Below are 25907 nucleotides of genomic sequence, written 5' to 3'. Positions count from 1 at the left end.
TGGAGGTCATCGCTTTTCGATGTTCAATGTCAGGATGAAGAGCGTCGTGGGTTAAGGGATGGGGCAAGTGTAGCCGGTAGCGACATGCATGCCGCCGAACGACCTATTCTAGCACCGAGCCACGAGCAAATACCAGTGCGTAAGCCAAGTCGTGTTCGGAGAAGACTGAGCAAGAGGCATCGGAGGCCTGCTTGAATCAAATTTGAAGGTATGTTTGTCCTGTGCGACTTAAAGCGCACGAAGCTGACGTCTTCTCTTTGCCAGGTCATCGCGGCGTTCATCATCACGCGCTGGCATTATCACGGAAAGAGAGACTCGCGATCTCATATCAGATACCCATCTGCAACACGATGGATCGCGCTGAGGTTGAAGCGGCTGCATTGTTATCATCACTCTTGCAGCCTGGCTGGTCAGCTACGCGAGACAGTGGAAGCTGATGGGGATGTCTTTACATCACACTGGGTGAAATCTCAAGGTCCAAAAATCTCCTACATATCATATCAGCTGTCTGCTCGCAACGACAGCCCTCTTGGGATGGAATGAGAAGACGAAGGATCAACAAAATCGGGGCTAGTCACGTGTTCGCCCCTCACCGGACCCTGGCCTGTCAGCCATCACAGTTTTAGGAACACGATTTGAATCATATTTATCGCACACTGTCTGGATTCTGCAGTCTCATGGTTCCGTCTCTTCATACGACTTCTCCCTATTCACTATCTTGATGGCAATATATCCTGGATGTACACGACTAGTCGTTGGCATATCCCACTTTTTATCACTCAAGGTATAGTCAGGCTGATATAACAGGAAAGATTACCGAAAAATATCTCATATTTATACTGATGAAGACAGGCTATCTTGACTGGTTCTACTCATTGCTGTCTGGACTGATCCATCCCCATCCATCCGACCCCGTCCATCTACGAGTTGATCAAACGTGGACGTAGTTCTTACACAGAACCCGACACTGTACATACTCCGTCTCGATTGCATCTGACCATGCTCAGCATACGATTCATTGTATCTCTTGCCTGCCTGCTATCTATCATTACCCATGCCGACGCAGCGGGACAGAAGTGCAAGTGTGTGAGTCGAAATGACCACAGATATAGACCACTGCTAATGCGGGTGATAGACACCGGATGAAATCTGCTGGCCGTCTACTGATGAATGGAGCAACTTGAACAAAACACTCCATGGCGCACTGATTCGTGGTATTCCTCCAGGTGCAGTTTGTTACCCTTCACGACCTGAATTCGATCAGCAAGCATGCGCTTCTGTTGCCTCAGAATGGTACAATTCCTCATATCACGCTACGAATCCGGTCAGTATTGATTATCCGATATGGGCAAATAACTCGTGCAATCCCATATTTCCTAACGGCACTGGCATCACTGGCAGTCCATACGATAGGGCAAATGGCTGTAGTATTGGCAATTACCCAGCTTATGTAGTAAATGCGACCTCCGCAGATCAAGTCAGCAAAGCTTTGGTATGGGCAGGTGCAAGGAACATCCGGCTCGTTGTCAAAGCGACGGGCCACTCATACCAAGGTCGCAGTACTGGACACGGCAGTTTGAGTATCTGGACACACCATATGCGCGGTATCGACTACATCCCTTCCTTTCAACCCACATCATGTTCCTACAAAACGCCATTGACTGCAGTTCGCGTAGCAGCCGGTCACACGAATATTGATATTCAGGAAGCAGTCGCGATGCATGGAATGGCCATCGTGACGGGCGCTAATCCAAGCGTTGGGCTCATCGGATGGCTCACAGGTGGTGGTCATGGTCCACTCTCTACTCGTTATGGCATGGGTGCTGATAACTTGCTTGAAGCTACCGTTGTTACACCGGACGGCAAAGTGGTTCTTACAAACCCATGTCGCAATGAAGATTTGTTCTTTGCTATACGAGGCGGAGGCGGAAGTACATTCGGGGTTATCACTGAGGTTGTCGTCCGCACATTTCCTTCTCCCAGCACCATCGCGCATACGTTCCAAGTTCGTTCAAAAAGCTCGATCACGGAAGCCGAGTTCTACGATTTCCTAGGCTTCTTGCACTCAAAAATGCAGATGCTGAAGGAAAACGGCATGCAAGGTTACTACTTAGTAGTTGGGCCGCCTATAGTCCCTACTCTATCGTTTTCATGGACATTCCTGCTTTATGACACACCGAGTGGAACGATCAAGCGACTCATGGATCCTGTGGAAGCGTACTTGTACGATAGGAACTATGCTTTCGAATGGCAATCTGTCATGACGCAAACGAAAACGTACCTGGAGATGCATAAAGCCAACTTCACGAACGAACAAGTCGCAAATGGCGGTTCAGCTTATGGATCGAGGTTACTCAGTGCCGAGAGTCTAGCGAATGCGAACAAGACTGCGGCAGTTCTCTCAGAGATTGGCCCCAGAAATGAAGCGTTGAAACCAAGTGTAAGTTATCTTAGCTTGGTGCCACGTTATCAATGCTGAGCTGACACCCGCACCTATAGGGCCCGGTAGCAAACACTCTCCTAATCGGTCACATGATCGCCTCGCCTAACGAGCCACGTTACTACCCCACCCACAGCTCCCTTAATCCCGCATGGCGCGAGACTCTTACGCACCTCATCGTCGTATCTCCTTTCGGTGACATTGCGTCTCAAAAGCTCGTCGATGCTGTATACACTGATACCACGTACAACAAGACCGAAGCCCTCCGCAGACTCAGCCCAAACACTGGAGCGTACTTCAACGAAGGAGACATCTATGAGCCGGAATGGCAGTATGCGTTTTGGGGTGGCAATTATGAAAGACTTAGGAAGATTAAGAGAAAACTTGATCCACGCAACTTATTCTGGTGTCGCAGATGTGTGGGAAGTGAGGCATTGGCAGAGAGTAAGGATGGGCGGTTATGCCAGGCGAGCGCCAGGGACGGCCATGATGAGCTTTAGGTGTTAAACACAGCACATTCGTCGCAACGGAGAAAATGTTGGCTCGTAAGGTCGCGCAGAGCTTGCGGGTTGGGAACTACTTTGATATGTAGAGCAGGGTTGATCGTGGATCTTCACGCCGCGAGCCAGAGTTTGACCTGGTTGTTATCCAATGTGGTCCAGACATCTTGAGGGAGCTTGGGCGAGGCCAGCTGTGGTAGCGTATCGTGTCGCGGGGGACTTCCTACAAAACCATGCACCAGAGCCAGACAGGGGTCATGAAAATGGAGCAATTTACTGTGGACATGTGTTTGATGTAAGTCGCGTTATTATAGAACGTGTAGATGGTAGATACTGTTGGCAGACATCTAAAGGGTAAAACAGATGCATGCGGATATAGTTGCAATGTTGATGCTGTATTGAGTTAGACGTAAACACCAGAGGAATGGTGATTGAGATCCGCTGAAGCAAGCGAGATACATAAACAAAAAAGACAGGATGTACGCAGGTATGGGTACAAGCTAAGGAGAAGTCCTCGAACAACACAGACACGACTCACAGCAGTATGCACGAAACTCCGCTTTGGGTGTTGAGCGCAGTGGAGATGACTTTATTCCCGGGCCGATATACAGCCCCATAGTTAGTCATCCATGATACCAATGCAACATCAAACGCCCCTGTCTAATACGCGAATGCGATCCACCTCACGACCACTCGAGCCTCCATGCGCTGGTTTCTGTTACTAACACAGTAGAATACCGTTACCGTCAATTGGTTTTACGATGAACCTACTTGAAGAACTCACAGCTCCAATCGATTCTTACCGACCGAAACGAAGAGAACGCGTTTAACCACATCCGAACACCCGCTCCCGTACCCGTTTGTCGACCGCGAGATCAGCTTCATACTATCTGATCAATAGAGTGGAGGTTGCATAACATGGTGTGTATAAGGCTGGGCCGGCAAGCTTGAAGTCATGGACGCCATAGAATTGAGAATCGCAGATCCAACGCGTCCTTTGGACAACTTGCGCGACTGCTTCGTTCCCACGATTGGGAATTGAGAATTGATGTGGACACATTTTTGGTATCTACTCGAGACGATGTAGGGGACCCAGCTTTATTATGAGAAGTCCGCATGCTTCAAAAGGCATGCTGGCGTTCGATCGGAGAATACCGCTTTGGCACGGAGAAGGACGATGCCAAGACACATCATGCCTAATCTTCAACTTCTTCTGAATAGATGATCCGTGGTTGTTCTCACCGCTCGTTGCGCAATCATTCCCTACCTGGAAGGGCCCAGGTACAAGGATAACAAGTAGGTATTACTGTCGGGCCCTTGTTGATGTAACAATGCTCCCATCATGTTTTTGTGATAGACATCACGAACCAAGGTATAGCTACAGGGCTAAGCGCGCTGCTAATGGGTACCATACTCAAGCTTTCTAGGGCTGTGTCTCGTCGGCCATGGCTGTATCAGCCATCTTTGTATACTGATCTGAAATCACTGGGCCCTCGTCGTTGGACAGAATTATCGCGGAGGCCTCAGCCACAATCCGTCATCGTACATGAACACGCTTCTAGATTGACTCCACTCGGCTCTCCAGCCTCCTTTGGGACTGTCGCCTCTGAACCTTCTACCCTGCCAACGGCTATCCACGTAAAGGGCCATCAAGTCTTTCGAGTTCACCAGTACATGAAGACAGGGTGAATTTGTGGAAGCCACCGTTCCTTTGAGTATACATTGGCTGAGACCCACGAACACTCATCCATACATCGCTACATAGATATTATCCGACTTTTTCCGCCTCGCGTCCAACTACTAACTGTAGGTCACGAAAGCCCCGCGAGCGCCACCTCTATTCGCACTCGGGTTTCTGGATCTGATAATGTAGCGTCGTCGCCCAATCTCATGCCCGTGGCCGGTAATCGGGCTAGGTTATTTTCCTTCGCTCGCTTAGATGTTGAGCATGAGGCTAATGACGCACGCTGCTGCACACGCAATTGACAAGTGCGGACTCTCTTCCGAACTAATGGCTCAACTATTTGCAGCATGATGGTGCTTGCTCGCTTTCTTCTCCGTTGTTATTTTAGTCCACGTCAATGGTTATGGGCGCGTAGAGAGCCACCGTTTCGTCAAGCGCTGGGTCGCAACAACGGCCGCGATACGGTTGTCGCACAAACTGTGCTTCCACTTTTGTTCAATTGGCTGTGCTGATACTTCTTTGTTGTTCTCGTCTGGTCGTTCCCCACACTTACACTGGTGGGTTTGGGCTTACCGTGCATGTCACATCGGTCCTTTTGCTACTGTTTCGTCACCGCTCATTCGGTTGTTAAGGACGACGCGACCAGCGGACCTTACACCTCGATCGTGTCGGCATATCCTTGTCACTGTAGTCGTTTCTACCAATTGGATCATTGCGGCGATTTATGCCTTTGTTATAGTATAGCTCTTCGACCATGAATTTGCTGGAGCATTCTGACGCCGGTGGCCAGTTATCTGATACAAATAGGCCACTAAGGAGGGATAATGTGCGATGTCGTAGGCTACTTTCGCCCCACATGCTTAGCTTGTATGTCTCCAATTGCTGTTGGAGTGTGCCAAGTTTAGTACGTACGATGTTCAGCCGTTTTTGGAGGTTCATACCAGCAGTAACTGCCGCAATCCGAAACTGAGCAGTACCTGTAAGCTTGTCTGAGCGTACCCCTCTTTCTGCGTCATGAGGCGGTAATGAGTTTACTGATGGCTTTGTATATATGCGACACTCTCGGCGCTTTGCCCACGGAAGCCATTTGCACGGCACAATAGACTTTGGCAGCCCCAATCAATGTGTGTTGGTGTTCTTCCGGATCAGCACTTTGTTGTTCGGCCATATCAGTGACCCAACACGATTACGATGGCCAAATTCATGCGAAAAACATTCCCTCCGCATCCTTCGCATGAACAACACATCTCCGCTAATTGACTGTTTCTTTGTTTCTGATCAGTGCCTGCACGCCATCATCGGTCTGACAGGCTGCTCGTATAGTAGTCAGCCAAAGAATCTCGCGGCATCAGCCAGACCATGAACTTATCCCCTGATCCCTCCTCGTTTGTGCATATGCGGCTAGGGGTTGGTTGCATGCAACAGTTTTCCGTGCTTGAGCGAAGTCTTCCAGCGTCACGCACATGCTTCCTCCTTGGTCAAGCGAAGGCGATGCAGGACTTTCAGCCTGAGGTCCCGCCACTTCGATCCTTCCACATCTCGAACGTAGTGGACATCCTTTACGTATCCAAATGCTTCACCTAGTCAACGTACCGCATTCATCACATTACACTCGAACTCATCTCGATCAGACCTTGCCTTGACCAAGGCGTGTAACTCGTGAAGTGATGTCTGCCTATTCCCAGGCGGTCTTTCGTCATCCAGTCTGCACACTTCTCGGCATACATGAACGTTCTCATCCGCCTTGACCAACCATACACCACTCTTGCGCGGGGACATGTAACCTGTCTGGCCAGACCGATTTGACCCACCAAGAAGCGGCACCCGCCAATCCGCAAACACGCAGCTTAGCCTTGTTATGCACGAAGGGCGCCGGTGACCGCAGCTCCGGCCCACAAGAGCACAGCACTCACTCGTCTCGGGATCAAAATTGCGTGCGACCTTATTATCTAGTTCCATTGCAGCCCATGTACTCGCGGCGTACCCAGCATCGCGTTGCTCTCACATGACGAGAAGTCTGCGCGGAGTGCCGCATAGCAAAATCCAACGTCAAGTCTTGGTGAGAAAGGTGTTCTGGCGCTCGCTGAGCGCAGTGCTGGGCATATTTCCGTGCCAATGCAACGAAAAGTCAAATCACAACGTCAGGAAAGCCCAAAAGAGGTGGAATCAGCAACGGATCGATTGATTGCGCAACTATTTGCAAGGTTACTTACGGTCGCAGCAGTGGCCGCAGTTGCCATGTTTATTGTGATGGCTGGTGTGTGGTTCCGTGCACGACGCAAGTCCGTTGTTGGGCCGGATGACACCACAAGGACACCTCACCTTCTGCATCACTTGGAGTAGGCTCACTTTGCCGCACTTATGCCATGGATGCCCAGTACGCAATTGAAGAGAATGATAGTAGACGTACAGCTCAATCTAACTGAGGTGAAGCAATTGGCTCGGTAATGTGGGATTGTTGCCTCATTTGATGGCAAGGCAGACTGGTTGAGTCGATTAACGAAAGCAGGCTGCATCATATTGCCACCGCATTGACTAAACCATATACTCCATGTCTTGTTATACATCATTTCGGGCTCACCGGTAAAGACGGTACGATTTGGGAGAATCTTTTCATAGGCCAAGAGCAAGCATTCCTCGCTGAGTATGCGTGGAAAGGCAGGCGAGCCAACGCGGTCATTTTCGTAAAAGCTATGACAGATGGCGAGATGAACGCCAGGGATATGGCTTCTCCTTTGATCAACCATATACCGCTCGCCACGTCAGAGGATCTCCGATGGGGCATGCTTTGGCTGGTTCTAGTGTGTGTCCGGGGGTCCAGATGATTACCTCGATATGCGATGGCGGCCTAGGTTCCGCATTAACTCCACGCCATCCTGTTATCTAAGAGAGCAATGCCTGTCAGCGTGCAGGGCCTAGTCAGTTAACAACGGACCGGCCACGGGCAAAGCCAGCCGTTGAGTGGGGATACAGATCAGCTGAACGAAGGAGCCAGTCCGTGCAATGCAACATGCATGCGGATGTTGCTAGCGTTCCATCCCAGTGGCAATGCTGGATGACCGGATGCAATAGCTAAGACGCATCTCTGCAGCCTGAGGAGATAAGGTGACTGGCCAACAGTGTTTCGAGTCCATGGTGGAAAGGCCGGCACATTGTGTGTCAGCCAAGCAGAACTGAGGAGTATCTCTAGTGGACGCGAGAAGCAGCCGAGCACCATCGGTGAAGCTCGATGGTGCTACACAGGTTTGTTAGCCTGGCCACAAAGGGAAAATTCGGGGTCGAGCATGTAGCGTAGGAAATGAGAAATGCCCGAATTACCGTGAACACATGGCGTGCTAGTGCGCAGGGAGACAACGATGCCCAACCGAGGGCGATGACACTGCTTACTCTTCAGATGTTGGTCAATGCGTGTTGTAACGGTTGACCATAGCTCGGAATAGAGGACGTAGAACCCAGAATTCCTCAAGGTTGGCCCGTGTATCGCTTCGTCTGATTCCACGGAGGTACCAATAGCGGGAGCCATTGGCCAATCGCTTGTTGGGCCCAAAAAATATTCTTGAAGCGGACTGTGACTCGGCATACACCAACCGGCACGTGATCGTATTCTCGTTCACGAATGCTCCATCCCCTATGGCATGAGAGGTCCGGATTGCTCGAGAACAACACACCATGACCTCTCCGAGCGCCAACTAAGACCGTTTGACAAGGAACATGAGGGATTTTCGCGCCGGGAACAAAGGGTTACGTGGTTCATGAAGCCACGACACGTTGATCCCCTAGCAAATGTGATAACTGTCTGCAGCTGGAAACGCCGGCACGGCCTAGGGTATCATTTCAGCCCGTCTCCGCATCACTCTAGCGTCAGAGTAAGAGGGATCCGTGAATCGTAGCGATATTGTTGGATGGAGCCCGGTGGGGTGCTACCACGTCGACGAAAGGATAGGCCATGGTATCAATTTATGGCCTGACAGCGAAGCGAGCTCGGTACGGATGTGTGGCCGGCGAGGTCGGCGAGAAGAGTTTGTTTCGAAGGATAAATAGCGGTATACTGCTGCTCGAATATCAGCTTCATCACATTCAGTTCGACAGCATCTTCCAGTCATTGACCATAGACTTTGATAGTCTTCCATCTTTTGCAACACCGGACCCAGCAAACAAACTCCCTCTTGGGTATAGACCGTGGCCATCTTTTTCGAAGGCCTCCTACTATCCAACCATTCTGTATGTGTCTTTGAGGCTCAAGGTCGAAGTAACCCCTGAGCTGACCCACCCCCCGGAACGCAGTCGCTGGTCCTATCAAAAAGGTCCAGTGTTTGAACGAGAAGCGACAGGTAAGTGTTCGACGTCTGGTATCCAAGCAGTAGGTCGGTAAGGCTAATGTGTTACCAAACATCAGACGTCCAAGCTCTTCCATCCTGAAACATGTGCTTCTACGACCAACACAGGTTCATCTGCGGTGACTGGAAGTGGGGCCACTTCCGACAGCACTGCGCCAAGGAGTACCGAATCGGCGAGACGTGTGGTATGAAGCTCATCATGCAAACAGTTCCTACTGGAACTTACTGCAAGCTCTGCGAGAAGATCAATACCAAGATGCGCCGCCGAGCCGCTGAGGTGGACCGCATCGGGCGGTGGCAGCGGGAGCCTCACAAGTTCGGAGCTTCGATCGAGAAATCGATGGAGATGATTCGCAGTCTGGATGGCGAAATCAATGAGCTGTCCTGCGAACGTAACCGCAGACTGCAGGCAATTCACTGAGGTTACAGTGGGCATGGCGCGGGCGTTTGGGAATCTGTTTCATCTACAACGCTTCGGTGTTTTCTTTCAGATTGAGGCCATTCATTTTTCGTCTCCGGAGGCGGAATGATGCAGGCAGAGCTGGCATTGAGCGATGGCATACGGAACAGGGAAGGCCGGGCGTTACCTCTTACAGTCGCTTCTTTCTATTCCTGAACTTCTGGTTGTTTAATGATGCAATGAACATTACCAATTCACTTGATTGGCTGCGTGCTCAATTGTGAGGAGTGTAGCCGCTGTGCTTGGATTGGGGGCTGAAGCTGTCCAATCCGTGACCGTCGCGTAACCGCAGATAGAAGTGGAGAGTCCATCGCGCACGGTCCGGCGAAAACAAGTACGGTGCCTATCCCTTTGTCTAGGAAAGGTGACCAGGTGTTGGAGTGAGGCGTCGGTGGCATGCAGCAATGTGCATGATCATGAGGTCAAACGCGCGGAAGGAGCAGATTCGATGGTGTTGTGGTGTTGGAGGACGGCTGGTGGGGTAAATTTCGCAACTTGGCATGCACGTGATGAGGCTAGTGCTGATGTGGATAGTGTCGACGGGTGTTGCCGATAAAGCCCCGGCCTTAGCTTTGCCCTATCCCCATGGTGTCAGTCAGCTGGCCTGCACCCACATCATCATCTTGTGTGCTCTCTCATCCTCTTCTTCGCTGTAGCCTGCACTGCCGTAACAAATGTCATGATGTACGAATTCCCTGAACAAGGGCAAGTCCGTACAGCATCCCAGTACCGACTGACAGTACTTTCCTCCACAGTGCACTCGGGCTCGAGCTCGAGCCGGTATGGCGCAGACGCACCTAGGTATGTACGCCTTGGATCATCGAAGGGAAGGTGCGTGAAAAGGTGAGTTGCTCAGGCGAACGGACGGAGGGGCTGGCAGAAACTCTTTTCAACATATCTGCGTCGGTCTGATGGTTGCCGGTTTTCGTAATCGGTCTGTCGTGTTCCTTGTGTCGCATCATACTTTTCGTGTACGCTGCACTCTGTTGTTCCTTGCCCTTCCGATCGAGAAAGGAGATTTCGAGGTCAGCTAAGCTATACAGTGGTCGTAGAAGGTTGTATGAGTGTCAAGAGCCAGGAACGAAGTTCAAAAATGTCGACTTACGTGGCGAACGCTAAGTGGCCTGAATAGCGGCCGATCGCCTTTCATACATACTGAAAGTCCAACTCCACCACGGTCCCTCCACGCGAACTTCCGTCCGGATCGACGTCATCCTTTGGTGACTCATTACGTGTTGTGGTCGTGTGCGAAGAAAAGCAGGGGCCGTCCAGATCAGAGGAGTGAAAGGGAACGCGGGCTACCTAAGCCTTTGAGTATGTTGTGAGCGCAGCCCTACCACGGCGACTAAGTTTAAGCGCTCGTGACATACCGCAAGTCGTCACTCGTATAATGCCATTCCTCCTCGTGTGGAGAGACGCGGTTAGGTGAATGCCAGAGGGCATACAATCGACTAGGCGGCCAATAAGCCAGCTCGACGTGTCGTCAGCAGGGTCAATCAGACATGGTTCGTACATGACATACGACGAAAGGCACATCTAAAAGCCGCACTTTGGATGTATTGGGCTGCAGTCAGTATTTGTGTGCATAGCCGGAACACATGTAAAGCACTGGGTAGACCAATCATATCGCGAAACAGCACATTTGGGTATGCTGGGCAGCCCAGTACCTTTCTCATCTCGCTACAGCTCAGTAGTGGGCGACTACGTAAGTCGCATGTACCAGCGATACGTACCCCCTGACGCTCATCCATCATGCTCTTTTCGTCGTTGCTACAAGCCTTGCGCATGGCGACTTTACCCTTTTCGGCCGATCTTGCTTCCCATAGCGCTCTCGCATATTATCTGCATATCGGAACGGACGCTATACGTGTTCCGCGCCAATCAATAGACCGCTGAAGCACGCAACCGGGAACTGTCTCTTACTGCTTCCTTCGTTTCCTGGTCTCGTCGCAACGACGACTGGACTTCTCAAAAATCTTCAGTAGTAACTGAGACTGACATACGAGAATGTGTGGGACCAGGGGAGAGGATCAGACTAATTTCGACGGCGACAAAGGATAGATTTACTTTGCCTCAAGGCCTGTCAAAGCCTATGCAGACCTTGTAGAACAGGCGATTGTGGTACAGTCTTCGCCAAAGGCTTGACCAATCACAGTCCAGAAACGGCATTCTGCCTCGATCGCATGCCGCCGACTTCGCCCAACGAAAACCTCGGACAGCTCCGAAGCATTAAAGCGCTAACCTGCAACTATCGTCGTTGAAACTGTTCGAGTATTTTGCATACGATGCATCAACTTGGAAATTGCATCTTTGCCATAACAACTGGGCTAGTCTAGGGCAAAGCCGAAGAGTGTATGCCCAATAGCGCGCGCTCCAACCCCCACCGGCGGCTCGTCTCGCAGCGAACGTCTAGGATACCCCTTGCTAATCGGTATAGCTCTTCGACTACCCCACGTAGGCATCACCAGGAAACGAATATGATGTTAGCAGGAGGACAGCACTAGAGGTACCTTGTGTGGCGGCTACCATTACCTCATGTGCATGCAGGCTAACCTTGATACATAGAGATTCAATGCTGAGAATACGTATCGTTTATTAGTCAAGAACACACCACTCGATTTACCGCCTCACATCGTCATGCCGCTCAAATGGTGGGTTCTCTACCTACGCCTTCTCGCTGCTAACGTCCCTAAGCCTGACATTCAACCCACCTTTAGGTCTTGCCGTGATGCCTCCCTGAACTTCCGCCACGTGCCCTGGCTCCTCAAACTCAATCTCGAACTTGCCAACCAAATTCGCGACCAAGCAAGCAAATTCTGCCTTCGCAAAGTCTCTTCCAATGCAACTCCTCGGCCCGTGCAAGAAAGTTGTGATGGCGTAGTTTGACTCCGCACCACCGGTGTTGGCAGTCCCAGGCTGCATCCAGCGGTCCGGGTTGAAGGAGCGGGCATCTGGACCCCACATATGGGTGGAGGTATTGATGGCCCAGGGGCAGATTACGACAGTGGTGCCTGCAGGAATGAAGTGGTTTTGAATTGTTGTGTCCTGGGCGGTTTCACGGAGGGTGAGCGGTACAGGAGGGAAGATACGCATCGTCTCCTGCAACACGGCATTCAGATACGGTAGTCGGTCAATCTCAGTCGAAGAAATTTGGCCGCCAGGTTCCAGCGCTTCCGGCAACTCGGTGCGGATCTCCTGCCGCAAGCGTGTCTGCACCTCGGGGTGCTGACACAAGCAATACACGGCCCATGACATGGCTGAGGCCGTTGTTTCATGGCCGGCTGCGAGGAAGGTCATGAGTTGGTTTACTAGATCTTCATCGGAGAAACCACCAGACTCCATTGCTACGCTGAGAATATCAGTGCCTTTTGCTTCGCCAGCTTCCATCTTTTCGCGCTTATCGCGAATAAGTTCGCGGGCTACCTTCTTGACGGTTTCAACTGCGTTACCGATGACGTCGTTGCGCTCCAAAGGAAGATTAACGGCGAGCCAGTGAGGAAGTAGATTGAGTAAGACTTGGATGAGCTGGGCGCCACGAGCGCCAGCGAAGATCTTGCGATAGGTTTCGTTGAGTTCGTTGTTAGGGTTACTGATGGCGTCAAAGTCTTTGCCCATTCCTGCGACGCCAATGATGTCGAGAGTTGCGCGAGAAGCCCAATGGCCAATCTCAACGACAGACGACCCGTCGGGACTACTCTTGATCGTCTCAGAGATCTTGTCTGTAAGCTCTTGTGATTTACTCCAGAAGATGGAGTACAAATCCTTGACGTGCCTGAAGTTAAAGGCAGGCATTAGCAGCTTCCGTTGGCGCTACAATCGCATACAGGTCAGCATCCATCCCATTGGACTGCGTCTCATGTACACATACCTTATGCTCATCCCCCTCAGCTAGCAGAATTCCAACTCCAAGCAACCTACCCAGACCCTTTCTCAATCTCGATGGCTTGACAAACTCATAATTCCTGTGCACGAGAACTTCACCAATCGCCTTAGGATTCGTCACAAGGATACGCGGCTCATTGAACAGCCAGCGATAAAGTAACACGCCATCGTTTGGCACAGTATCGATCCAGTCCCTTTGCGGTTCACCAGTTGGATCTTTGAAGATGCGTCGGTAATGTCCAAGCAGAAAATGCCCGTCCTAGCAATATTAGCCCCAGGGAACGGATTGTTGCAGACCTCTCACATACCGGCGGTGAAGGCAACCCCCTTAACGGACTCAAGAATAGTGGATAGACAATCACACTCCAAAACAACCGGGAAAACAAGGCTATAGCGAAAATCGCAGTTGTGTTTTTGATTGGGCCGTTGGAGATGGTCACAGCAGGAGCATACCGCTGACTAAACCAGGTGAACGCTGCTGACGCGAGAAGTAAGAAGCGTTTCGGTACCGCCATGATGGACTGGTAAGGGCGAGGATGGGGTGCCGAGAGATTGACAGCTTGATGATCGAGGCAAGGGATGGCGCATCAGCCTAAGAGGATGCAGTGCTATGTATGACGTATGACAACTGTCTGCGCCACAACAGTAACAGCAGCGATGTTCACAAGAAGACGTTGTTACTGCCAAGCGGGACCGCACGCAGACTTATATGTCAGAGTAGGTCGTCAGTCTTACCCTCCAACATAACACGTCTTCTAACGTCCTGTTGCGCGTTCAGCCTGCGGGCACACGAATCGTTTCAATTGCGCTTGTTTTGGTTGGCGCACGCGGTCTGTGCGGCACTATCGGCATGAAATCTTCCCGAGGACGCCTCTCTATTCTTGGTCAAAAACGCGAGGGCGGAACTGTTGTCCCGGTCTGCATTGCTTGAGTAGCCTCTAGGCAGCCAGGATGACACCTGATGTTGAAGGAAGCAGAAGCACGCGGACAAGTTTCACGGAAGATGTAGAAGAGCGACTATAATGTTTATCGCGATTGATTTAATTCGTCGCAACAAAGGTCCGTGGCCGTGAGCCTGATTACGATCCTTCAAAAACAGCAATCGACGCTCATTTGCGCTTCGTGGTCGTATCCTCACTATCACTATTCCGTTCCACGGCCGTGGCTGTGGCGTGATCCTCGCCCTTTGATGTCTTGTTCTCGACCGCCTCTACATTCGCTTCTACGTCCCCATCCTTCGTGACGTCCTCCTTGGACGGCGTTTTGGACAGATGTCCCGCGGTCTGCTTGGACCAAAGCTCTGCATATTTCCCGCCCTCATTCATCAACAATTCCTGATGCCTCCCCCTCTCGATAATCTCACCCTTCTCCACCACCAAAATCTGATCCGCATCTGCAATCGTGCTCAGACGATGCGCGATCACGAAGGTGGTCCGGCCCTGGCTCAATTTACGGAAGGCTTGTTGAATAAGTGCTTCGATCGAAGAGTCGATTGCTGATGTAGCTTCATCCAGCATGACAATCTTGGGGTTCTTGAGTAGTACGCGAGCGATGGCTATGCGTTGAAGCTGACCCCCAGAAAGACGCACACCGCGTTCGCCTACTTTGGAGTTATAGCCGTCAGGGAAACCGACGATATCGTCATGAATGGCGGCCGCACGGCATGCATCCTCAATTTCGGTATCTGAAGCGTCAAGTTTGGCATAGCGGATATTTTGGCGGATGGTCTGGTTAAAGAGGACGGGGTCTTGTGGGACGAGACCTATGGCATCGCGAAGACTGGCTTGTGTGACTGAACGTAGATCTTGGCCGTCGATCATGATGGAGCCTCCAGTGACGTCGTAAAACCGGAAGAGTAGTTTCAGCATCGTTGACTTGCCTCCTCCTGTCTCGCCTACAAAAGCGATGGTTTGCCCGCCCTCAGCTTTCAGGTTAACGCCCTTGATGATAGGTTTCCGCTCGTCATAGTGGAAGTCTACATCCTTGAACTCGACTTCTCCGGAAGAGACTACAATGTCCCTAGCACCGTCTTGGTCAGCAACTGAAGGTTTAGTATTAAGTAGCTGGAGTAAGCGTTCGGCATCGATGAGTGAACTGGAGATGTGTCGGTAGCTGTAAGAAAGCACGTAAAGTGGCGATGTCATCGTATGCCAGTACATGATCAGTATGACCAGATTACCAACTGGCTTACGCCCAGTCACAATCTGCGACATACCGAAGACGCAAGCACCTGCGAACCCGAAAGTTGTCAAGAGATCTTGTGCTGCATGGCCACCCATCGACCGGAAATAGTACGAGTACTGGGCAGAGATGGTAGCGAGAATATTCTCCGCATAGCGCTTGTGTTCGAACACTAAACGGTTGAAGTAAGCAACTGTCTGCCAGTTGTGGACCGTCTCGTTGACTGTTGAGCTTTCGGTACGCTGCTTCTCGACATAGTCTCTTCGCTTGGGTTGTGACAGAGTCGTGAAGTAGAACCCGATAGCAATATATGCGGCGCCCATGAAGAGAATAATGAAAGCCATGTATGCATCGAAAAGGTGAGTGACGTAGTACATGGCCACGACAAGATCAAGCAGAATCGGTGCAATGTCGAATAGAACCATTTCAATGAGCGAATTCAAGGATGAGGCTTGTTCGACAGCTTTCAGAACCTCGCCTGAGTCTTTCGAGGTGTGAAAGTCCATAGAGAGGCCCAGCACGTGTTCGTAAGCTAACAATGTGATACGACGATATGCGCTGTTGGAGATGACCAAGTTCGCAATGCCGTCGACAATACCCAAACCGGCATAGCTGTTGATGTATGAGAACAACACCCACAAGCCGATATCTTTCCAGGGCATGATGCCACTCTGAGTTTCGTAAGAGTGCTGTAATTTGTCCGTAATAATGCCAAGCTGCCGAGGCGTAAGCAAGTTGAGGACACGCTCTTGCAGCATATGAACGAGTCGCAGACCCAGGCAAGCCATGACCTTCCAGTCGTCTTTAGGGAACAAGTAGGGCAGGAAAACAGCAAAGCCTTTGAGGTACCCGAACCAACCACCTTCTTCCTCGAGACGCTTCGCTTGTTGGGCTTTGATATCCTTGTCTTCATCTTTTGGCGTTGCTTCTTCGTCGTCGCTTGCGGATTCTGTAGGGATGGTACCGTACCCAGCATTACCGTTAGCCGTGGCTGATCCGTTCGCTTGCTTCCCTAGTAAAGATTGGCGCTCCTCGTCCGTGCTGATCTCAGCCTGCTTAGTGACCAAAATCACAAACGCATCTAACAGTAGAATGAGAGACGCAATAGCCCTAACGCAGTCAATCACGAATGGCGCATTCTTCTGCCGACTCTGCTCTGGGATGGAAAATGCCGTTATCAGACACGTTGTAGTTTCCAAAGCAAATTGTAGAACAAATGCGCCAAAGTACGCATGCCATCGTAGTGCCTTGCTCGACCAAAGCATATACGCCAATGGACTCCAGACCAATATTGATCCTAAGCAGCGGATCGCTGCAGGCTGTGGTGGCTCATAGTCCCAATCGCCCATTGACCGGCTGAAGTAGTAAAGTACCTCTGTGATGTACGCGACCAAAATTGTGAGCATGGAGATAAGTATGCTTCGCCGTCTCTTTTGTGATACCAATCGCGCCTTTTGTAAGATGCATAGACTGAACGCGCAAGCTCCCATGTAGTAGAAACCTACGGTGGGAGCATGCATATAGTTGAGGAGGGCCATGGCCGGGTAAAGTGGTGTCGCGGGTTGTGGTTGATCCATGGTAGCAGTCGTAAGCATGAGTTCGTGTCTTCGTTGATGTTCTTGCTCTCCAAGGGTCTGTTCTGAGGAGATTCGTTATGACCGCACACAATTGCACGAGTTGTGCAAAGTCGTGAGAAGCGACCTTATCGTCTCACACAGTTGTTGGAGGCCTGTGATTAGGTCGCACACTAATTCTTGAAACGGTAAGGAGTGGCCGCCGAGGATGCCTGATGTTTTGCGAAGTTGGCCGCCGTCGAGGAAGCTGAAATTGCGAAACCCAGCTTCTGAGTTGGTGGTATGGTCTGCAGCCAGCACCGCCACCACAACACTCTTCTCCGCTTAAGAATATCCGGCGGGCTGAACCAGGAGGCTTCGAATACGTCGATACCGTACAGGTGGCAGGGTTCCGTTCGCTTAAGCACTCCGGTACCTGGGGATTTGAACAAAGGCCTGCGACGCGTACTTTGCGACAGCCTGGTAAGTTATATGAGACAATGGCGCACTCTTCCGCGCAATCAAATGTCACGCGCCTCTGATGGTTTTGGCGGTCTGTTGATGAGCGCGCGATGTTTGGTCGTCGCGCAAAGCGCATTGTCCAGGTTGAAGAAGCTGCGCGCCCATGTTAGCGTAGTCGGTGTGGCTAGTGCCCGCTGCTGGACTACTGCAAACACCATGCATTCCACTCACCGCTGAGTCCAGCTCGCTTGTCTTTGCGTCATACGGCTGGACTTCGGTGCGGCCGCTGCTGAAGAGGTTGCAAAAGGTTATATATAGAGCTTCCCATTTGCTCAAGACAGAGGCCGGTGAGAAATGCCGCCTACACCAAACTTCTCTAGAGCCGTAAGCAAGCGCCAGAACCCGCTCCAGGCAGAAACCCCAACAGCCATAGCGGCAGAGCGATCGTCCGCGCTCAAGGCGGCAATCGAGGTTTGGGGAAATGGTTCGCGGCTCGTAGCGAGGTTAGAGATGATGGATGATGCGAGTACTCGCAGGTGTCACATTAAAAGGATGCGGATTCCTTCTGCGACAGAATGGGTAAGCGCGGCTGCAGTTCCTCAGGTACCATGCATGCATGGGTAGATCAACAATGCACACGATACGTCGCCTTGTATGCTATTGAGAACATCGACACTTAGCGTTTGGTCTAACCGACTAATCACATATGCACACCGCTGCATTAATGTGCCGCCTCGCTGTTAATTAGGACGAGCCCCACGCCGTTGGTCTGTGAGATCGTGTACTCGAATATCCGTCGCCACGTCATGAGTCTAAGACACCGCGTTTGATACATAGATGGGGCTGTCGGTCTCAACACTCAGAACCTCGAAAAATGCTTCTTCGCCCCACTGAGCATATCTGTATCATCACCTCCTACGTGCGCTGCATCTTGGCTCCGTTTTGTCAAGCATGTCTTTTCTCTGACCCATGGAAGCATCGCAAAGACATGTATTACGCCATGTGGCACCACAACCAACAGATCTAGATCTGCGGAGAGATCGGCCCGCTCGCTCCGCTCGTTCGCATGGCAAAGATGGGGCCGTCGAAGGACCACGACCAACCAACATTGACTTGACCTTGAGCCCTTTCGCGGGCGTGTTGCACCCCTGACAATGCACCGCAACACCAAGACGCCAGCGCTTCTTCGCTCATGTATAACCTTGAGAGTACGAACAGAAATTCTGATTGAGTTGTTCACGTTTTTTGCGAACACCACGAGCCCAAAGGATGCAATATGTTCCTAAATGGCAAAGATGACAAGTACACGGAGAGCTGAAAGCATATGATAGCATGAAGCCTCAACATATTCATGACTACTCGTATCCCTCCAACCAAATTACCGCATCGAGTATACCGAATCTTCCAACTTCGTTCCCGACCGTTTGGTCAATCTACCCTGGTGGACCCTACTCGCCGTCGTGACACCAACGCATGCGGCTCAACCACACGTGAGTATGTGAAGGATATGTAACATGTCCAAACTCATGACTCCAGTACTAGTCGTGACAGATGTGACTGCACCTCTTTCTAACCGGATGCAAAGTCCACCATATGGTCACATGTATAAAGCATTTCCTCTTCACATTTAGTGAACAATGACTGCTCCGTTCGCCCTCTTGTTCGCTTCCACTTCCGGTTCTAGCCCCATCCTGCCTGTGAGTGTTTCGATAACCCTAGAGTCTACTCTCTTCTCTTCACATATCTTATCGGGCAAGTCGCATATAGCTCGTTGGTGGCGGTACCGTTCCATACTTTCTTCTCTTTGCGCTTGTCTTCCACATACAGCCCTGTTTCTTCTAGTGTTCAGTATCCTTTGTCAAAGCCTAGGATTGTGGAACATCCTCGTGAACCGGGAGTGAAATCCATTACATATGACTGGGTCTCCGACAACTCCCTCAATCCGAGCTCATTATCGTTTGCATTGCCGGATTGATACTCTCCACCATCTTCGGAGCCTGGCATTGAGACTGTCCGCGTCATAACCCAAGTTCTACCCCGCCGTAGTCCGAGCGTAAAGCACATACGTCTATCAGATTGATAGAGTCAATGCCCGACTGCTCCAATTTCTCTCCACAGCTCCTCGACAGACATAAGGGTCCAAGCGGCAAGTGACCGAGACTTTCAGCCGACTTTCAAAGCCTTTATCGCGACCAATTCTCCAAGGTAATCCACACCACCTCTTGACTTTCCCTCCAACTTCTTCAGAATACTGCGATAAACATTTGAGCTGGCTCATTCTCCGCAAGGACAAGGCGACTAAACCAAGATGACTGATCAACCAACATCGCCATCTAAGCAAAGCTCACCACGTGGCGCTATGGATCCTCCAGCGACACCGGGTGCAGGTCGAAGCGCCAAGGATTCGACCTCGATACTCATACCTTCACCCGCACCCGCACCCGCACCCGCTCCTTCGACGCCAGGCCGAAGTGACCGCACACTCCTTCCGAGTACACCACGCGCTTCCAACAGCCCTTTTCCGACCCGTGCTCCCCGCACTCCAGGAGGTTCATCATTGACGCTTTGTACCGTTGACGAGTCAAAGTATAGTAAGGTGACTGTACACACAGCCAAGTGTACCGAGTGCGACAAGCGCAACATGGATACCATGCGACGCTGTCCAGGCTGCACATTCCAAGTTTGCCAACCATGTTACGAAAAGCGCTTGAAGCAGGATAAAGGACTTCTTCATGGCAACATGGCGACTCCAGGTGCGACTGGAGGCGGTCTCTCCGCCAGTAGCGGAAGCAGGGCGGTGAGGAAGAAGCCACTGCCGAGCACAGAAGAGATAGGCGACAAGGTCGAGAATGAGGAAGATCCCAGTCCTATGAAGATTGAGATTACCCCAGCTATGCCCAAGTCGTCGGCAAAGAAGCGTGCGATCAAGAAGAAGGCGCCTCTTGGTGAGACTGAGGAGTCTTCCGAGGACGAATTTGAGCCGGACGACACTTCCCCAACACCCAGCAAGCGTCGCCGTACTGGTCGCCGTCGATCTGAACTTACGTTTGCCGAGAGTGCTCTTGCTACCGCTCTCCGAACACCACCAGCTACACGTGCAACTAGAAAGTCACTCCCAGCTCCTACACACCGAGCTCCATCATCCCCAGCCTCTGACCCTGGTAACACAGGAACCTCGATCGGTTATGGGCCAAGCGGATTCCTAAGCAGCGACTTCATGGGTGACAAGGATCTCTACGATGTTGGCATCAAGCCGTACAAGGATCAGCCATTGTTAGCTCGCCGGGAGCCTGTCATTTCCAACCCGGCTAACAGGATTCCTGATATCATCAAGCGGGCTGGGAAGCCAAGGCCGAGTAACCAGACGTACCACAACATCCAGAAAAGCCTCAGAGCGAAACTACAGCAGAATCAAGTACACGAGACAGACCAAGATGAAACTGTAGCTCACACGGCTGAGCAAAGCGTAAGTCAAGACTTTTTTCTTTCTTTCTTTTTCTTTTTGAATAGTCAACGATGATGGAAAAGCTGACAAGATGAAGAAGGCTGAACAGAATGCAGACCCGCAGACTGTTGCAGCCTTTGTGGAGAAGGAGGCAGCTAGGTACCAGGACGAGACGATGGACGAAGATGAGAACGAGGCCATCCTTAGCGCGATGAAGAGTGCGGCGCTGGTGTGGGGCAAACAAACGTTCAAGAAGCTGGACTCGGAAACGCAGCTCACAGTGCAACCGGGCCTGAAGCTACGTCTTGACCTCATCAACAAGACGTTCCGGGAAGAGCTGGCGAAGTTGACGGGCGAGCATGCTGACCGTATCCTGTCGGAATTGGGCGTCAGTGTCGAGAAGCCTGTGGATGCTCCACCAGGTCAGCTGTTCAAGCCTGCCTAGGACGAGCGAGGTTGTTGCACCGGTCGGGAGCGATGATATAACTCGTCCCTCTATGGTTTCTTTGCATGGTTAGACTTGTCGGCGATAGATGGGTTTGTTAGGACTTGTATCACCCTGTACAAAGGGGCAAGTCAGTATTGATTGGATATGGAGAGCCTGTCAGTTGCCTAGGATAGCAAGTCACTGCCGTAGGGGCAAGTGGTCAGAATCCATTTGCATCAGCATTAGTGTTGATGCAGAACATGATTGGTGTGGCGCGACATTCGTGAACAGAGTCTTGCCAAACAAAGGACAGAAAAGGTCCGAGAAGATTTCATAATGAGACAGACATGATTATGCTAGTACTAAGAAAGACGTAAGAAGAGGCTTCATGTCAAGATAGAAAGACAACAGAAAGGAAAGATTATGGGTATCCGTGTTGGCGCTCATGCAATGCAGAACAATATGAAAAGGTGCCAAAAGCCTCAGCCCAGGCTAGGGGTCCAGAAGGTGGAACCGACTACAGGTCCTGCGGTATGGGCGTCTCTATCTTTGACCGAACTGGATCGTCAGCTGTCCCTTAGCTGGCTTGATCTCGTCCAGCTCATCCTCGCCTTGGTTGCCGACAGCGTTCTCAAGCCAGGTGGTCTCGTCATCTTCGTTGTCACCGGCGGAGGATGGGCGCTCTGTTCGTATCGACTTGAAGCGTTCGTTGAAGAGATGGGCGTACTCGTCGTTCTTGGAGGGCTGTTGGGTGACTTCCGGGAGGGCGCTCGGTTGAGAGACGGGGATCAGTTGCCTGTAACAGATGAGTGTCATGCTCTTACTAAGATAAAGGAAAGTGCGATGGCTGGAAAGGAGGGTTATGAAGAAGGAGCGGTGGAGGACGAGGAAGGCAGGACTCACTCGTTCGTCTCAGCACAAATGCGCTCCAGGTTCTCTCGCTGACGGCGAAGCTCCTCTGGGTCGGGCTGGGGCGCGTTGTGGGTGCTACTGGCGGTACCATAGTTGGGCTGGTAAGGGTCTCCGAGCAAGTGCGAGCTATCCGAGTGCTACAAGAAAGTGTCAGCGATAGGCATAGAGTGGCAGCAAACAGTATGACAGGACTCACGTCTGCCTCGGAAGTCTTTCGCCCTCCCAAACACGACGAGCAGATGCCCATTGTTTGCGCGTGACGTAGTTGGCGGAAGCGATGGGATGCGAGCTGGCGTAGGAGCGAGAGTCTATGGTCTATATCGGCGCGATGGTGGAAAGCCGAGCAACTACCCAAAGCATGCTGTGTAGCCTGTGGAGAGGAAGCTGGCGTTCTTGCTGTGGTTGACGAGCGATGCTTGATTGAATTGTGATGATCGACGCCGGCAATCTCCGATTTCTTGGCAGACAGCCCTGGCTGGAGGAAGAGCCGCATCGCTACCTTTCTTTCACGTGTCTACTTACCAGCCTCATTAAATTATCACGGACCTTCGTATCGTACTTAGCCTGTATGTACGGTGAGACCACAAATTGGCACTATACCACGGTGACGCGTCAGAAGAGCCGCTTCTTGTACAGTGTGGACATGACTAAGTACGCAAAGACAGACATAATGCGGCAAGTATTGGCTTGCGATCTTGTTGTAATGATATTTTGGTATTCGCCAAAGCCAGCAACACGAAAGACAATTCCTTTCGAGGCTATCTCATAAGATCATCTTGCATGAGCTAAGATGGGGGCCTTACGTGAACGTCGTAAAGTATTTGCTTCGCGGAACTCTATAAACTCCTGTCACTTCGTCCTGTCCCTTCAATGCTTCTATACACAACTATTCAAGGATCTCACCTTATTCTGACCCACTGAATTTTGCGCTTTCTGCTCTGAACAGGTTGTGCTGTTCGTTGTGCACCGACGCATTGTACACACCTGCATCGATGTCACGTGTGGATCCTATCGCACTAGCTACACCACCCTTCGCGCTTGCATCAACAACGTGAGCTTGGCGAATGTACGCTTGCGGATCCGGTTGAGCTTCGTCTCGAGCAGTTGCTCCCGGCCCTGCAGGAGTTTGAGTTGCATGGTGACTTGAGGTATTTGGAGCTCCCGGAGGTTGGCCAACTTTGTTTGTAGGTCAATTCGAACCTGGCATTGGCGACGAGGTCTTACCCTCTTGGTTTCCCGGAACTGAGCGCACGGCAGGAGGTGGACGGAAGTCTTTTGATGGCGCTTGAAGCTGTGGTCTTACTCTTGCTTGTTGCGGTCGAGTTTGCGCTTGTGGACTATCGACGCGTGATTGTGTGCTTGCTGGAACCGAATTCAGTGGATGGCTGGCGGCGTAAGCTGCAAGTCGTTCTGCCCAATCTCCCACGAAAGAGTTATTCGCACTCCGTAAGTCCTCAGTGCACCAATGTCCAAGCCAATATCCTTCGGGATCGAGTCTGGGCTTGCTTTCAGTGACGAAGGTCCTGCCGTGAGAAAGTTCATCAGGCATACTAATCGGTAGTAACTTTCGAAGCCAAGTCGTCCCCAGTGCTTATGGATCCGTGGTATAGGAACCTTTACCAACTCACTAACGAAGACATGGGTCGTGGGATAAAGGCGTTCAGATCCAACCACTGGTATCACTTGAAGCTGGTCGTGTGGACTGTCATTCCCGGCAGGTCCGGCTAGATCACCCTGAGTGGCTACCCCCATATACTTTGGATAATCCGACTCTGGAATCCAATGCATCCCTCTTAAACCACGACTACTCGCGCTGCGACCCAGCCAGCCAATGCCATAGCCAGGCTCCACTTTGAAAAGGATGAAGGGAACATCTTTCTTGATGTATAGTCTGCCTTCGGAGAACAGTGTAAACTTCGCTCCAATCTCCGCTTGATTGTCGTAAGAGAAGTCGCTATGTCGAACGGACACAACATCGCCAGGGTCATATCTTCACATCACATCTTGCAGAACTTCTGGTTTCATGAAGTATTCTGGCCCACAGTTGAAACTCTTCCCTTGATTATGATCTGTGATAGTGTAGCCCACATTGTAATGCCTGTATGGTGATTCTGCTGGGCGCCAACGGTCAGAAGCGCCACGTCGTCCCCGTTGTATTTCCTGATCGCGACGAAGTTCAGGATTAGGGCGTCTACGACGATATCCGGGACTTAGAGATCTGCTATAAGATCGATCGCGGGGTCTTCTACGATACCCTTGAAATTCATCTCGGCGGGGCGATTGCCGAGGTGAAGACGATCGACCTCGATGGCTAGACTCTCCCAGTTCATTGTAGTCGAGGAAGCCATATGGTGATCCAGATTCGGTGTCAGCGTGCCGGGTATGCGGACGGTGATCATCTGAAGGCTAGTCTACTGATTGGCGTCGATGAGGCATGATCAGATCTTCGCCCTCTATGCGTCAAGTTGTGGTTGAGAAAGATTCACCGCGGTTGAGTGTTCGTGTCGATGGGGTCATAAAAACTGCAGTTGTGGGAAGAACATCGCTGAGGTACATGCAGGCCTTACAATTACATCGATCCGAGTGAATGACGGGGGTCATTGCATCTGACTCCCGGTATATCGAGGCTCATGCTTCGTGAATTGGATGATGAACATAGCCTAATCCCATGATTCCACTGACAGTTGTAGGACAGGACAAAACCATATGTGCGAATGAACCTCGTGAAAGAAGCCGGCTGTCTTTGTTGTATTGACACTTGGTTCCTTAAAGCGGATAAATGTGGGGGTTTCACTTCCTTTGTCTAGGTCTATATCATCATTCTCCTTATCGTCGTTAAAACTCCTTTATCCAAGCTTACGTCTCACCAAAATCTGTCATCATTCCATCTTGTACTGCCTGACATGGAGCATCACCACCTTTTCTATTCTGATTACGAGCCTGACTATCATTCCAACCAACTAGACAGTATCTATCGTCGATGGACGGTAGAAGGAAAAGACAAATTGAGATGTACCAATGGATCAGCGAGACTCATAGACGTTCCTGAGGATCAGGGGACTGTTGCCGCGGTGTTGCTATCCGAACCACTGGCTGAAAAGATACAGAAAGCATTGTGTATCGCTCACTCGTATTGGACTTCCCCTGAGAAGGTTGCTGCTGAAGAAAAGATCCGTTTCGAAAATGAAGCAAAGACGCAGTCCTGGAAGGATGAGCTAGAGTATCAAATAAAGTCTACAAAGAAGAAGATGAGGAGAACAGGGGGGGCGACACGTGAGCAAAGAGTCGAGCTTGTAAAGCTTCTTGAAGAACGCATGAAGTGCCAGAAAACGCAAGAATGGAACCAACGTCAGCATCAGACGCACGAAGATACAGTGAAGTTGGCCAAAGAGAGATGGAGCAACGCCTGGTTTGCAGTACAGCAGGAACTCGATCGTGTATGGGTGCTCGCAGGGAGAGTCAACGAATCCCGGCATGGGCAGACATACGCGCGAAGTGCCTCAGTCTCCATAGACGGAGAATTGCGTTGCCACTCCACATCTCGAAGTCCGAGACGTCGGAACTGTGATCAAAATCAGAGGCTAGAAGCCAGATCACGTAGTGCAAACCATCGTTCACATGCGC

At 51.1% G+C, this 25907-nt stretch overlaps 7 protein-coding genes across 7 annotated transcripts; 3 read left to right on the top strand and 4 right to left on the bottom strand.

Moving 5' to 3' along the window:
• Nucleotides 1–999: 999 nt before the first annotated feature.
• On the top strand, nt 1000–2940 carry AA0111_g1839 (hypothetical protein; the record flags this gene model as incomplete). Its single annotated transcript, XM_028647542.1, has 3 exons — nt 1000–1086; nt 1136–2440; nt 2500–2940. 3 exons carry the CDS (start codon nt 1000–1002, stop codon nt 2938–2940), a joined length of 1833 nt encoding a protein of 610 aa, XP_028510784.1.
• A 6106-nt stretch (nt 2941–9046) lies between these two features.
• Nucleotides 9047–9382, top strand: AA0111_g1838 (hypothetical protein; the record flags this gene model as incomplete). Its single annotated transcript, XM_028647541.1, has 1 exon — nt 9047–9382. One exon carries the CDS (start codon nt 9047–9049, stop codon nt 9380–9382), a length of 336 nt encoding a protein of 111 aa, XP_028510783.1.
• A 2703-nt stretch (nt 9383–12085) lies between these two features.
• On the bottom strand, nt 12086–13818 carry AA0111_g1837 (hypothetical protein; the record flags this gene model as incomplete). The annotated part of the gene is made up of 3 exons (XM_028647540.1): nt 12086–13231; nt 13290–13562; nt 13612–13818. 3 exons carry the CDS (start codon nt 13816–13818, stop codon nt 12086–12088), a joined length of 1626 nt encoding a protein of 541 aa, XP_028510387.1.
• A 594-nt stretch (nt 13819–14412) lies between these two features.
• Nucleotides 14413–17061, bottom strand: AA0111_g1836 (Heavy metal tolerance protein; the record flags this gene model as incomplete). The annotated part of the gene is made up of 1 exon (XM_028647539.1): nt 14413–17061. The coding sequence occupies one exon, from the start codon at nt 17059–17061 to the stop codon at nt 14413–14415; it is 2649 nt and encodes an 882-aa protein (XP_028510386.1).
• A 2746-nt stretch (nt 17062–19807) lies between these two features.
• Nucleotides 19808–21389, top strand: AA0111_g1835 (hypothetical protein; the record flags this gene model as incomplete). Its single annotated transcript, XM_028647538.1, has 2 exons — nt 19808–20965; nt 21042–21389. The coding sequence occupies 2 exons, from the start codon at nt 19808–19810 to the stop codon at nt 21387–21389; spliced, it is 1506 nt and encodes a 501-aa protein (XP_028510527.1).
• Nucleotides 21390–21914: 525 nt separating this feature from the next.
• Nucleotides 21915–22530, bottom strand: AA0111_g1834 (hypothetical protein; the record flags this gene model as incomplete). Its single annotated transcript, XM_028647537.1, has 3 exons — nt 21915–22167; nt 22275–22420; nt 22480–22530. The coding sequence occupies 3 exons, from the start codon at nt 22528–22530 to the stop codon at nt 21915–21917; spliced, it is 450 nt and encodes a 149-aa protein (XP_028510484.1).
• Nucleotides 22531–24493: 1963 nt separating this feature from the next.
• Nucleotides 24494–24682, bottom strand: AA0111_g1833 (hypothetical protein; the record flags this gene model as incomplete). Its single annotated transcript, XM_028647536.1, has 1 exon — nt 24494–24682. The coding sequence occupies one exon, from the start codon at nt 24680–24682 to the stop codon at nt 24494–24496; it is 189 nt and encodes a 62-aa protein (XP_028510526.1).
• Nucleotides 24683–25907: the final 1225 nt, after the last annotated feature.

This window comes from Alternaria arborescens (assembly GCF_004154835.1).
Source record: "Alternaria arborescens strain FERA 675 chromosome Unknown contig_3, whole genome shotgun sequence".
Classification (NCBI taxonomy): Eukaryota; Fungi; Ascomycota; class Dothideomycetes; order Pleosporales; family Pleosporaceae; genus Alternaria; species Alternaria arborescens.
This window is presented reverse-complemented; position numbering and strand designations above follow the sequence as displayed.